The following is a 15251-nucleotide window of genomic DNA, read 5'->3' as shown; positions in this document are numbered from 1 at the left end:
AAGTCACGTGGAAGGGCACAAAAAACATCTAACGACTCACAGCTGTTCTAGTGGTCTGAGACAGGTGTTAGATTACTCAGCTGTTCTAGTGGTCTGAGACAGGTGTTAGATTACTCAGCTGTTCTAGTGGTCTGAGGCAGGTGTTAGATTACTCAGCTGTTCTAGTGGTCTGAGACAGGTGGTAGATTACTCAGCTGTTCTAGTGGTCTGAGGCAGGTGGTAGATTACTCAGCTGTTCTAGTGGTACTACTGATTTATATGAGAATGAGGCAGATATGTAGCATTGAGCCCAAAAAATATTTGTCTCTCTGAAATGAAACCATCAAGTGATAGATATTGAACAAAAACATGTCTATCATTGAACAATCCGATGCCCTGATTAGATAGTGAAGAATCACCAATCTCTTTCATAATTTTTTTAAGCAGTAAACGCTAATTTATGAACATTTCTGAAAAGTGATATATATCGTTTAGGAATGAAACTCTTCTTACGTTTCCCCATCTGAGCTCAGAGTAGATGAGAGATGTAATGTTTGTCTCTGTTGTGTTGAAGTCCAATCAAGCAGGAGAGACCAGCCTCCCCTGTTCCCAGCTGTGTGTCCATGAAGAGTGACTGGTCTATGAATCCTCCTCTAAACTTTAGAGAGGGAGACTTTTCTACTGAACAAAGGTAAGAAGAACTCATGGGTCCTGGTCAGTGAGTTTAACAACACTGTCTCTAGTCATTTCTCCTCTCCCATTTTCCCATTTATTGTTGTTGTTTTCATAATCCATAGGCTAATCCTTTTGTCCATTTTCATAGTCCAAAAACAATATTAAACAAACACAACATTCCATCCGTGTGTGTGTGTGTGTGTGTGTGTGTGTGTGTGTGTGTGTGTGTGTGTGTGTTACTCCCTGGATGAAGAGATGTAATCTCATGTTTTGTCCACAGAAACCAACAGGGGGGATCAGAGTCAAAGATTCTCAGTGGTCAGTCTTCCCAGAGTCATCAAACAGACCTGGCCTCCATATTCAGTGTATGTGGTCCTGTTATGTACATTTGTTTTTGTTTACCTCAAGTAAAGTTGATCTGTCAATCATTCATTAATGTGTTAATGAGAAAGCATTTCTTCTCTTGCTTAACTTATTTACTTTATTTATTTCAGATGCTTGAACAGAAAATTATGACATTTGTGAAGAACGAGCTGAAGATGTTCAAGAGGATTCTTAGTCCAGAACTCCCAGAAGGCTTTGAGAGTCAGAAGCAGGATAAGGAAGTGGTGGATGCTGAAGATGAGAAGCAGGAGAGCAGTGCCAGAGAGGGGGCTCTGAAGATCACACTGCACATCCTGAGGAAAATGAACCAGAAGGAGCTTGCTGACACACTGGAGAAATGTAAGATCTGTCTGCCTCATGATGAATGATGTTTTATAACATTTAACAGCTGTAGCTAAATTACAGCTAAAGTAGCTGTGTAACTCAATGATATTGTAGCAGCCTTAACACAACACCTAGTGACCTCATGAAGTAGCAGCAGGGATGTGTTGTGCTGATTAATTTAGAGAAAGAGAGAACATTAATAATCCCATCAATAATACCAATAATAATGTAATCAGTCACACCTGTCTGTAATGCATTATGAAAACATTTACAGATTTAGATAGTCAGTTACGAGAACAAATTATTATAAATTACAACTTTATAACGGTCCTACAATACTGTAGGCATTAAAACAGACGTAATATTAAAATCCTCTGTGGTATTTCTTCATTCAGATGAGCTCGCTGTGATTTGCCAATGTGAAATCAAATCTAATCTAAAGAAGAAGTTTCAATGTGTATTTGAGGGGATCGCTAAACAAGGAAACCCAACACTTCTCAATAAGATCTACACAGAGCTCTACATCACAGAGGGTGGAACAGGAGAGGTCAATAATGAACATGAGCTGAGACAGATTGAGACAACAACCAGGAAACAAGCAAGACCAGAGACTGCAATCAAATGTAACGACATCTTCAAACCCTTAACTGGACAAGACAAACCTATCAGAACTGTGCTGACAAAGGGAGTCGCTGGCATTGGAAAAACAGTCTCTGTGCAGAAGTTCATTCTGGACTGGGCTGAAGGAAAAGCAAATCAGGATGTCCAATTTGTATTTTCATTCCCTTTCCGGGAGCTGAATTTGATGAAAGAGGACAAACACACTTTCATTGAACTTCTCAATCACTTCTCAATTGAAACCAAACAATCAGGAATCTCCATCTATGACAAGTACAAAGTTCTGTTCATCTTTGATGGTCTGGATGAGTGCCGACTGCCCCTAGACTTCCAGAAGAACAAGATCTGTTGGGACGTCACAGAGTCAACCTCAGTGGATGTTCTGCTGACAAATCTCATCAAGGGAAATCTGCTTCCCTCTGCTCTCGTCTGGATAACTACCCGACCTGCAGCAGCCAATAAGATCCCTTCAGTGTGTGTTGACCAGGTGACAGAGGTACGAGGGTTCAATGACCCACAGAAGGAGGAGTACTTCAGGAAGAGATTCAGTGATGAGGACCTGGCCAGCAGAATCATCTCACACATAAAGACATCAAGGAGCCTCCACATCATGTGCCACATTCCAGTCTTCTGTTGGATTTCTGCAACAGTCCTTGAACACATGCTGAAACATAAGAGAGAAGAGATGCCCAAGACTCTGACTGAGATGTACACACACCTTGTGGAGTTTCATACCAAACAGAAGAATAACAAGTATCTTGGGAAAGAAGAGACAGGTCCACACTGGAATAAAGAGAGCATTCTGTCCCTGGGAAAACTGGCTTTTCAACAGCTTGTGAAGGGCAATCTGATTTTCTATGAAGAAGACCTGAAAGAGTCTGGCATTGATGTTAATGAAGCCTCAGTGTACTCAGGATTGTGCACACAGCTCTTTAAAGAGGAATGTGGGCTGTACCAGGACAAGGTGTACTGCTTTGTTCATCTGAGCATTCAGGAGTTTCTGGCTGCTGTATATGTGTTCCTCTCATTCATCAACAACAATGAGAATCTACTGGACAAACTGCAAACAAAAGACGAGCCTGAAGTTGCTTTCTACAAGAGTGCTGTGGATAAAGCCTTACAAAGTGAGACGGGAAACCTGGACCTTTTCCTCCGCTTCCTGCTGGGACTCTCACTGGAGTCCAATCAGAAGCACTTACGAGGTCTACTGACAAAGACAAGAACCAGCTCACAGACCCATGAAGAAACAGTCAAGTACATCAAGGAGAAGATCAGGGAGAATCTCTCTCCAGAGAGGAGCATCAATCTGTTCCACTGTCTGAATGAACTGAATGACCATTCTCTAGTGGAAGAGATCCAATTCTACCTGAGCTCAGGAAGTCTCTCAAAACCCAACCTGTCACCTGCACAGTGGTCAGCTCTAGTCTTCGTGTTGCTGACTTCAGAAAAGGAGCTGGATGTGTTTGACCTGAAGAAATACTCCAGATCAGAGGAAGGTCTTCTGAGGCTGCTGCCAGTGGTCAAAGCCTCCAGAGCTGTTCTGTGAGAAAATAAAATTACATTTAAGAACTAATCATGAGGAAGAAATATTCAGTTTAGAGAAAAATATGTATTATAATATGTATAATATATTATTTTGAAAAACATATGGAATAAATTATTGGATTTTCACATTAGTATAACAATACAGTGCCTTGCGAAAGTTTCCGCCCCCCTTGAACTTTGCAACCTTTTGCCACATTTCAGGCTTCAAACATAAAGATATAAAACTGTATTTTTTGTGAAGAATCAACAACAAGTGGGACACAATCATGAAGTGGAACGACATTTATTGGATATTTCAAACTTTTTTAACAAATCAAAAACTGAAAAATTGGGCGTGAAAAATTATTCAGCCCCCTTAAGTTAATACTTTGTAGCGCCACCTTTTGCTGCGTTTCCAGCTGTATGTCGCTTGGTGGTATGTCTCTATCAGTTTTGCACATCGAGAGACTGAAATTTTTTCCCATTCCTCGTTGCAAAACAGCTAGAGCTCAGTGAGGTTGGATGGAGAGCATTTGTGAACAGCAGTTTTCTGTTCTTTCCACAGATTCTCGATTGGATTCAGGTCTGGAGTTTGACTTGGCCATTCTAACACCTGGATATGTTTATTTTTGAACCATTCCATTGTAGATTTTGCTTTATTTTTTGGATCATTGTCTTGTTGGAAGACAAATCTCCATCCCAGTCTCAGGTCTTTTGCAGACTCCATCAGGTTTTCTTCCAGAATGGTCCTGTATTTGGCTCCATCCATCTTCCCATCAATTTTAACCATCTTCCTGTCCCTGCTGAAGAAAAGCAGGCCCAAACCATGATGCTGCCACCACCATGTTTGACAGTGGGTATGGTGTCTTCAGGTTGATGAGCTGTGTTGCATTTACGCCAAACATAACGTTTTGCATTGTTGCCAAAAAGTTCAATTTTGGTTTCATCTGACCAGAGCACCTTCTTCCACATATTTGGTGTGTCTCCCAGGTGGCTTGTGGCAAACTTTAAACAACACTTTTTACGGATATCTTTAAGAAATGGCTTTCTTCTTGCCACTCTTCCATAAAGGCCAGATTTGTGCAATACACAACTGATTGTTGTCCTATGGACAGAGTCTCTCACCTCAGCTGTAGATCTCTGCAGTTCATCCAGAGTGATCATGGGCCTCTTGGCTGCATCTCTGATCAGTCTTCTCCTTGTATGAGCTGAAAGTTTAGAGGGACGGCCAGGTCTTGGTAGATTTGCAGTGGTCTGATACTCCTTCCATTTCAATATTATCGCTTGCACAGTGCTCCTTGGGATGTTTATAGCTTGGGAAATCTTTTTGTATCCAAATCCGGCTTTAAACTTCTTCACAACAGTATCTCGGAGCTGCCTGGTGTGTTCCTTGTTCTTCATGATGCTCTCTGCGCTTTTAACGGACCTCTGAGACTATCACAGTGCAGGTGTATTTATACGGAGACTTGATTACACACAGGTGGATTGTATTTATCATCATTAGTCATTTAGGTCAACATTGGATCATTCAGAGATCCTCACTGAACTTCTGGAGAGAGTTTGCTGCACTGAAAGTAAAGGGGCTGAATAATTTTGCACGCCCAATTTTTCAGTTTTTGATTTGTTAAAAAGGTTTGAAATATCCAATAAATGTCGTTCCACTTCATGATTGTGTCCCACTTGTTGTTGATTCTTCACAAAAAAATACAGTTTTATATCTTTATGTTTGAAGCCTGAAATGTGGCAAAAGGTGGCAAAGTTCAAGGGGGCCGAAAACTTTCTCAAGGCATTGTACATAAAGTGAGAGAGACACATTTAAAATGTTAGCTACACTGTCTAACTATGTAAATAAATAAATAAATGTCAAACTAGATATGGTGTGGACTGTATACTCAATACAATCTAAATCTGATACCTCACTGTCTAAATAGATATGGTGAGGACTGTATACTCAATACAATCTAAATCTGATTCCTCACTGTCTAAATAGATATGGTGTGGACTGTATACTCAATACAATCTAAATCTGATACCTCACTGTCTAAATAGATATGGTGTGGACTGTATACTCAATACAATCTAAATCTGATTCCTCACTGTCTAAATAGATATGGTGTGGACTGTATACTCAATACAATCTAAATCTGATTCCTCACTGTCTAAATAGATATGGTGTGGACTGTTTACTCAATACAATCTAAATCTGATACCTCACTGTCTACATAGATATGGTGTGGACTGTATACACAATACAATCTAAATCTGATACCTCACTGTCAAAATAGATATGGTGTGGACTGTATACTCAATACAATCTAAATCTGATTCCTCACTGTCTGTCTTCTGACTGATACTGCTTTTTAAACTGGTCTGGTCAGTCTACTATAATATTTGTACTATACATGTTTCTATCTGCAGTCAATACTTTGATCATTTGTCATTGATCATGATGATACACTATTTTACGAATAGACATGGAAGGTTCCATATGTTGAAAAAATATACTGCCACTATTTTCACCACCAAAGAATAGCAGTGTTATTTTAATATGATTTGACTCTTTGCAGGCTGTCAGGCTGTCTAGTCACAGAGGAAGGCTGTGCTTCTCTGGTCTCAGCTCTGAGGTCAAACCCCTCACACCTGAGAGAGCTGGACCTGAGTAACAATCACCCAGGAGACTCAGGAGTCAGACTGCTCTCTGCTGGACTGGAGGATCCACACTGCAGACTGGAGAAACACAAGTATGTAGAGGGTTTATGTCAATGTTCATATCAGACATGTTGGACTTATCAGGCTAGTTAAGACAAACATTCTGACCACCACTTGGACAGAATAATATCCTGACTGTGTGTGTGTGTGTGTGTGTGTGGTCAGTGTGTGTGTGCGAGTTCAGGTGTATCCCACAATGACTGTCTGTTCTTCTGATTACCGCTACAGTGTGGAACATGGTGGAGAGAACAGAATGAAACCTGGACTTAGAAAATGTGAGTGTTGACTGCTGTGAAGAATATGACTAAGAATAAGTCTTAATTCAAGTTAAGTCAAAGACCATCATCATTACTGACTTGGTCATATTAAATATCAGCTGTAGTTCTACAGAAGCAGAAATCAGACACCAACGTTTACAAAGAGTTGATTTGTGTGTTTGTGTGTGTGTGTGTGTAATTAATGGGAATAAGTGTGTTTTATAATACCATACAGTATAACATATATAACATTCAACAAGTCTCAAGTTACCTTAACTTCTCCTTTTGACACCTAGAAACATCTACATTAAATTAATTAGTGAAAAGTGAGTTCATATTCTAATGTGAATGATGATGATTTCTAATATTGTGTCTGGTTTCATCCATCAGATGTCTGTGATCTCACACTGGACCCAAACACAGTAAACAGACACCTCTCTCTGTCTGAGGAGAACAGAAAGGTGACATGGAGGAGAGAGGAGCAGCCGTATCCTGGTCACCCAGAGAGATTTGAGGACTGTGGACAGGTGCTGTGTAGAGAGGGTCTGACTGGGCGCTGTTACTGGGAGGTAGAGTTGAGTGGGGGGGCTGTTTTAGGAGTGACATATAAAGGAATCAACAGGAGAGGAGGGGTTAAGAACTGTTGTCTTGGATACAATGACAAGTCCTGGAGTCTGTTCTGCTATGACAACAGTTACTCTGCCTGGCACAATAATAATCCCACTACCATAGACGTCCCCTCCTCCAGCCCCCACAGAGTAGGAGTGTATCTGGACTGGCCAGCCGGCACTCTGTCCTTCTATAGAGCCTCCTCTGACACACTGACCCACCTGATCACATTCACCTCCAAATTCACTGAGCCCCTCTATCCAGGGTTTAGGATTGATTATGACTCCTCAGTGTCCCTGTGTCAGTTAAAACATTTTTTGAATAATTAAATAATGAAATAATAACACAAACACACTGGACACACACTGGATACACACACAGAACACACGCACACACAGACACCCATACACAGTGGACACACACACACACACTGGACACACACACACACTGGACACACACACACACACACTGGACACACACACACACTGGACACACTGGACACACACACACACACACTGGACACACACACACACACACTGGACACACACACACACACACACTGGACACACACACACACACTGGACACACACACACACACTGGACACACACACACACACTGGACACACACACACACACTGGACACACACACACACACACATACACACTGTTACGGATACAAGTATCCTGTGTTCTATTCTCTCCTTCTCCCCTCACAGGTGAAAATCATCACTCCCCAATCAGTCAACAATCAATCATCAATCAGAAGACACACCTCCTCCTGTTTCCTACCCTATCACAGTTCCTTTCCCTTTAAAAACCCCATCAGTTGTTTGCTCTAGAGCTCAATCTCTCTGTAAATGCCATGTCTGTAGGTCTCTGTGTGTCACTCTCTCTTTGTGTATTAACCTCTCTTTTGTTTGAGCACCTCCATAGCACTTTGTCCTCACCTGTGAGTATTGGTTATGGTGTTTGTTTGCTGGTGGGAAAAGGGGAAACCAAGACAAGTCGCCCATGGGCATACACTACCCGTAGGTGAACTTTGTTAAATACACTAGTTAGAACTGGGCGGACCACCCACTGTATTTTTGGTTAGTTAGTTAGCTGTTGTTAAAGTAGGCTAGTCTAGCTTAGGGGTGTTTTTGAATACTTATTGTTTCTTTCCTTGGGTCCAGCTCAACCCCTTTTCCTGCTCCCCCCATTACCGTGTGTTTTACGATAAACCTTGAGTTTGACGGTAGATTTCAGTAGTCGTGGTTATTTAGTTCTCACTTTTACTTTGTCACAATTATAATTTGCATGAGTTATGTTACGGGTCTCATTACCATCCCCCCTAGACTGTCGGGCCAAAAGGGATTCGTAACACACACAAACACACACTGTACACACACACTGACATACATTGACACAAACACACACACACACACACACTGGACACACTCACCCAAAACAACATGCAGTCTTTCCACAAGACTCCCATGAAGTTATAGTGTGACGTTATGAGGTGACGTTAAAGTAACATTCTCAGAACATACTGCACTTGTTTTATACTGTTTTAGATGGATCCTCTGTTTATCATCTTGTTTTATACTGTTTTAGATGGATCCTCTGTTTATCATCTTGTTTTATACTGTTTTTGATGGATCCTCTGTTTAAACATTTAAACTCTTACATAAACACTGTTAAGGAAACTGTAATAGTCTATGGTTGTGGACACGCGAGTGAGACCAATACCATCATCGCCACTGTTGTGGTCAGAGCTAAACTCAACCATTTCGATGTAATTACCTCCTGAATTACCATCTGAGGGACATGTGAACATGTTATTGACATTCCTGCCATTGAAACAGTAATTGCCGTCATATTTGGCCCGTTGCTGGGCCAGGTGAGGTGTTACTGTTTCCATCCCAATCCTGGAAGCCAACAAAGCTATGACATGGACCAAAGTAGCACCTTCACTGGGTTTACAATCTAACACAAAGCCGCCTGTCTTGTGGTGACACGTACTGAGCTGTAAACCACCTACAAAGATAGAATAGCATTCTTCTAAACTCTATGCTCGAGGTGAGGTTTCTCAGTGTGTTGTCAACAACTGTGACTACCTTAGACTGGCCTCTCCTGGGCAACAAAGTGCACAACATAGTCAAAACCATCTGTGTCTTCAAGACAAAACAGCACCAATGAAACCTGTAGGACCCAAGTGACACTTTGAACAATCTCGGTAAGGAGTCATCCGGTCCGATCAGCTTCTCCGTTCTGGGTAGAAGACGGGTTCCCACCACAACGTGATCTCAGAACCCAGGTACATGAGGGATGCAGACATATCTGTAGGCCACCTCTTCTGGCATTGCTTCGTTTACCCAGTACCTGAAGGACATGGTGTCATTCACTGTGATGAGATGGTTGAATGCTGCGTGGGAAGAGAACACTGTCAGTCCAGCTACATTATCAGGGCTTGTCATAGTAGTATAACATAGACAGAGAGATATATCTATAAATGGTCATATACATACCTCTTTTCAGGGTGTCAACTCCAGAGGATTGCTCCTCATTCATAATCAGCTGCACATGGACGTTGACCTCCTTGTCAGTCTTGAACATATCATCTATGTTGAGTTCCAGATCCCAGTCTCCTACATTCTCCAGAGCAGGGCAGTGGTTTACAGCTCAGTACGTGTCACCACAAGACAGGCGGCTGACAGTGTTGCACATGGACGTTGACCTCCTTGTCAGTCTTGAACATATCATCTATGTTGAGTTCCAGATCCCAGTCTCCTACATTCTCCAGAGCAGGGCAATTTGCAAGGGTGTTGGCTGTGGTGCTTACAGCAGCCCTTGTAGACGATATATTGTGTAGACGACAACCACTTTGTTCGCTGTAGCACAGTGTGCACAATACACAGCCGCCAGCACATTGCATGGGCCTGTTCAGCTGAACCAAGTAGATGTTACAGATGAACGCTCTGTTAAACTTCTTTTTACACGTGGCGCATATAGTCAACTGTTTCACCACAGGGATTCTCATCCCAATGGACGACACGGTAGCCCCGTCCCTGTCCAGGTTCTATCTGCTGGGACCAGGCACGGGTTCTTCATAGGGGACAGCTGCTTCGGATGGTGGTGCTGTGGGGAACAATGTCCTTTGCGACTGTAAAGATGTCACTGGCTTGAGTTTGCACACGTTGAACCCGTGTATATCAACAGTCTGCTGTGGAGTTTCAGGCACTTGAGATGCTGGTTGTTCGGGATGTCCGTGTCTCTCTTGTTTTCTGTCCTTCGCAGGGCTGCAGTATCCATTCCGGAAGTATACGGCGTTTCACCTTCGCTGTAGTAGGAGCAGGACAAACGTTTCACCTTCGCTGTAGTAGGAGCAGGACAAACGTTTCACCTTCGCTGTAGTTAGGAGCAGGACAAACGTTTCACCTTTGCTGTAGTAGGAGCAGGACAAACGTTTCACCTTCGCTGTAGTAGGAGCAGGACAAACGTTTCACCTTCGCTGTAGTAGGAGCAGGACAAACGTTTCACCTTCGCTGTAGTAGGAGCAGGACAAACGTTTCACCTTCGCTGTAGTAGGAGCAGGACAAACGTTTTGTGCCCGTTTGTTGTACCGAGTTGGCGGTCCATTGTAACCCTTGGTCTTCGGTGACAGTCCTATGTCATGACTAACTTGTTGTAAGCTGTTTTTGTCAGACCTACATCTCAAGTCAAAGGGTTGGGGGTGTCTAGGGTACACAGGTACGTTGTGTGGAACCAGGAGGTCGTGTTGATATGTGTTGCGGTCCTCTGTGTTATACAGCCTGTCATTAGAGGCTCTTCCATGCCACCTTCTCTGCTGTATGCTGCAAGGGAGAGGGTGTAGATTCCCCAAACTGTGTATATTCCTCAACTCTTAGGCCCATATCGTGATGCTGATACCATTCGCCTCTGTTATTGTATGTTGAATAAACGCCATGTGACATTCTATCTTTTGTTTCTAATTCTTGTTGTTTTGTAAAGTACTTCACACAAGCACTGGACCATCTTCATGGTTCAGCTGCAAATATACACTGAATGTTCCACTGTCTGTGTAACTAATCTTAAATACAATGGGGAGAACAAGTATTTGATACACTGCCGATTGTGCAGGTTTTCCTACTTACAAAGCATGTAGAGGTCTGTCACACACACCCCTCCAGCTCAATCTAGCCATCTCTGGTCACTGTCAGCATCTAGTTAATGAGAAGGGAACTAAAATCAATATACACCTTGGGAGGAATTCCTGATTACCTAGCCCTCCTGTCTGTCTGTCTGTCTGTCTGTCTTTTATCTTCCTCAGTGGGGAAAGAGAGAAATGAAGAAGTACATTTAAAGACGAACATCATCCTGAATAATTTCTGCTAATCTCAGCCCACCAGCCCATCAGGGCTCAAAGGCCCCCAAAGGCCCCCAATTACCAAACATAAAGCACCTTCTACACATCCTCTGTCTCCACTCCCTCTCTCTCTCTTTCCATCTGTTCTGACTCTCTCCCCTCCCTCTCTCTCTTTCCATCTGTTCTGACTCTCTCCCCTCCCCCTCTCTCTCTTTCCCTCTGTTCTGACTCTCTCCCCTCCCCCTCTCTCTCTTTCCCTCTGTTCTGACTCTCTACCATCCCAGTATAGAATACACAGACTGGACAACAGGACCATGATCCTAAGCCTGGACTTGAACCCGATCGAACATCTCTGGAGAGACCTGAAAATAGCTGTGCAGCGAAGAATGGGAGAAACTCCCTAAATACAGGTGTGCCAAGCTTGTAGCCTCATAACCCATGAAGACTCAAGGTTGTAATCGCTGCCAAAGGTGTTTCAAAACAGTACTGAGCCAAGGGTCTGAATACTTATGTAAATGTGATATTTAATTTTTTTTTTTATAAAAATGTTCACACATAAAATAAACTGTTTTTGCTTTGTAATTCTGGGTTATTGTGTGTAGATTGAGGGATAAAACACATTTAATCCATTTTAGAATAAGGCTGTAACGTGACAAAATGTGGAAAAAGTCAAGGGGTCTGAATACTTTCTGAATGCTGCTGTATATCAGTATATTAGACTCTCTCTCTCTGCAGTGATGTTGTTTTCATCACTTCTGGTTTAACATCAAGTGGTGATTGTCCAAACTGCACCAGTGTTAAGATGGAGAAAGTTAGAGAGAGCAGAGAATGTGGGAGAGAGAGAGAGAGAGAGCAGAGTGTGGGAGAGAGAGAGAGCAGAGTGTGGGAGAGAGAGAGGGAGCAGAGAGAGAGAGCATAGTGTGGGAGAGCGAGAGAGCAGAGAGTGTTTGAGAGAGAGAGTGTGGGAGAGATCAGAGAGCAGAGTGTGTGTGAGAGAGAGAGAAGAGAGCAGAGCACACAGAGAGAGCAGAGAGCAGGGAAAAGAGAGAGCAGAGATCAAAGAGAGCAGAGAGAGCGGGTAGGGAGAGCAGCAGAGCAGAGAGAACAAAGGGCAGAGAGAGCAGAAAACAGAGAGAGAGAGAGCAGAGAACAGAGAGTGCAGAGAACAGAGAGAAGAGAGAGAGCAGACGGAGAGAGAGAACAGAAAACAGAGAGAGAGCATAGAGCAGAGAGAGTGTCAGGACCCGGTTACGAACCTGGGTCTCCGGAGTGAGAAACAGTCACTTAACCAACTGAGCCACGAATAGTCAGCAGAACCCAGAAGATGAGGCAGACACAGCAGTACTTAAGACGGTGTATTTAATAAAGTAAAAAGGAGAAGTCCTTCAATACAAAAATTGGCAAATCCAAAAGGTGGTAGGAATAGCACAAAAAAGCCTCAAGAGATACTCGAAAACAAAAACAGAATTCCACAAAGCATCCACCGGAAACGACAAGAATACACAGAACACTAGGGCTGGGTGCTAACATACAAACACAGAGCACAGAACTGAGGGAAACTAAGGGTTTAAATACAATCAGGGGAAAACGAGGCACAGGTGCAAATAATAATGGGGAACAAGGGAAAAAACATAAGGTCAAAAAGCACAATGGGAGCATCTAGTGACCAAAACCCGGAACAACCCTGGCCAAATCCTGACAGAATCCCCCCCCCCTAGGAACGGCTCCTGACGTTCCTACCAGCTCTCTCAGGGTGGAGGGCCCTGAACTGACGAATGAGGTCAGGGTCCAGGATGTCTTTGGCAGGAACCCAGGAGCGCTCCTCGGGACCGTAGCCTTCCCAGTCCACCAGATACTGCCAGGACCGCTGCACCCGGCGGGAATCCAGTATCCGATGGACGGTATAAGCCGGCTGGCCTCCAATGACACGAGGCGGAGGGGGAGGTCTGTCTGCCGGGACAAGGGGAGAAAAACAACAGGTTTTAACAATGAAATGTGAAATGTGGGATTAATCTTAAGGGATCTGGGTAAGTGTAGGCGATAAGAAACTGGGTTAACTCTCCTGGCAACCTTGAAGGGACCGATGTATTTTTGGGACAGCTTGCGAGACTCCACCCGTAGAGGTAAGTCTCTTGTGGAGAGCCAGACTCTCTGGCCGGGGCGCAGGGTAGGCCCGGGACGGCGACGTCTGTTGGCTTGTTGTTGGTACCTCTGTGAGGAACGCATAAGATTAAGACGGGTCTTCCTCCACATAAGCCGACAGCGTCTGACGAACTTCAAGGCTGAAGGCACTCTGACTTCTGCCTCCTGGTCCGGGAACAATGGAGGAGCATAGCCAAACTGACACTCGTGCGGGGACATACCAGTGGAGGAGAAGCGCAAGGTGTTGTGCGCGTATTCGGCCCAAACAATAAAGGATGACCATGTGGACGGGTTGTCACGAGTCATACATCGGAGGGTGGTTTCCAGCTCTTGATTCATCCTCTCTGTTTGGCCGTTGGACTCCGGATGGTACCCTGAAGATAGACTGGCAGAAGCCCCCATGTGTTGGCAGAAGGCCTTCCAAAACCTTGAGGCGAACTGGGGACCTCTGTCAGAAACCATATCTTGAGGAATGCCGAAGACTCGGAACACATGATTAATTACCAACTCAGCCGTTTCCTTGGCAGAAGGTAACTTAGTCAGAGGGACGAACCTGGCCGCCTTTGAAAACCTGTCGATTATGACTAGGATAGTAGTATTGCCATGGGATGGAGGAGTAATAAAGTCCAATGAGATATGGGACCAGGGTCTGTGGGGAACAGGTAAAGGGTGAAGGAGTCCTTGAGGGCGGAGGTGAGAAGATTTGCCCTGGCAGCACACGGGACAGGCATTGACGAAAGTGGCAACGTCTTCTCTTATGGTAGGCCACCAGAACTTACGCTGGATGAACTCCAAGGTGCGACCTACGCCCGGATGACAGGTGAGGCGAGAGGAGTGCCCCCACAGAAGGACCTGAGTCCTCACTGCCTTGGGGACAAACAACCGATTGGCAGGACCTCCTTTCGGGTCCGGTTCGCTAGCTTGAGCACGTCTCACGGTATCCTCAACTTGCCACGAGATCGGAGCCACAATCTTAGCAGCAGGAAGGACAGGCATGTCCGTGTCATCTCGAATGGCAGGAGCGTAGACTCGGGACAGGGCATCCGGTTTGAGATTCTTCGACCCGGGCCGATAGGTGAGGATAAACTGGAATCGATTGAAGAAAAGAGACCATCTAGCTTGTCTAGAGTTCAACCGCTTCGCCTGCTGGATATACTCCAGATTTTTGTGGTCCGTAAGCACTTGAAACGGGTGAGAAGCCCCCTCGAGCCAGTGTCTCCATTCCTTCAATGCCATCTTAACCGCTAGGAGTTCACGATCCCCCACATCGTAGTTCCTCTCAGTCGGGGTAAGCCGGTGTGAGAAGAAAGCGCACGGATGAAGCTTCTTGTCTTCACCCCTCTGAGACAGGACAGCTCCAACACCAACCTCTGATGCGTCTACCTCCACCACAAATGGTTCATCCGTAGTCGGTAGTATCAGGATGGGAGCAGAGAGAACGCGCTGCTTGAGTCCTTGGAATGCCGTCTCAGCTTCTCTTCCCCACAAAAACCTTGCATTGCCACCCTTGGTTAAAGCTGAGAGAGGGGCTGCCACCAAGCTGAAGTTCTTGATGAACTTGCGGTAAAAGTTTGTGAAGCCCAGGAAACGCTGAACTTCCTTAACGGATTTGGGGGTGGGCCAATCCGCTACCGCCCCTACCTTCCTGGGGTCCATTTGGACTCGACCGGGTTCCACTACAA

The 15251-nt window shown here is 44.4% G+C and overlaps 1 protein-coding gene across 1 annotated transcript; it reads left to right on the top strand.

The window, feature by feature from the left end:
* The first annotated feature begins 1521 nt into the window (after positions 1–1521).
* Positions 1522–7458, top strand: LOC135538114 (NLR family CARD domain-containing protein 3-like). The gene is made up of 4 exons (XM_064964101.1): positions 1522–1528; positions 1707–3522; positions 6442–6488; positions 6861–7458. The coding sequence occupies exons 1-4, from the start codon at positions 1522–1524 to the stop codon at positions 7406–7408; spliced, it is 2418 nt and encodes an 805-aa protein (XP_064820173.1). The 3' UTR covers positions 7409–7458.
* Positions 7459–15251: the final 7793 nt, after the last annotated feature.

Source organism: Oncorhynchus masou, unplaced genomic scaffold, assembly GCF_036934945.1.
Source record: "Oncorhynchus masou masou isolate Uvic2021 unplaced genomic scaffold, UVic_Omas_1.1 unplaced_scaffold_909, whole genome shotgun sequence".
NCBI classification, from domain to species: domain Eukaryota; kingdom Metazoa; phylum Chordata; class Actinopteri; order Salmoniformes; family Salmonidae; genus Oncorhynchus; species Oncorhynchus masou.
The sequence above is the reverse complement of the archived record's forward strand: the minus strand, read 5'-3'. Positions and strand labels throughout refer to the sequence as shown.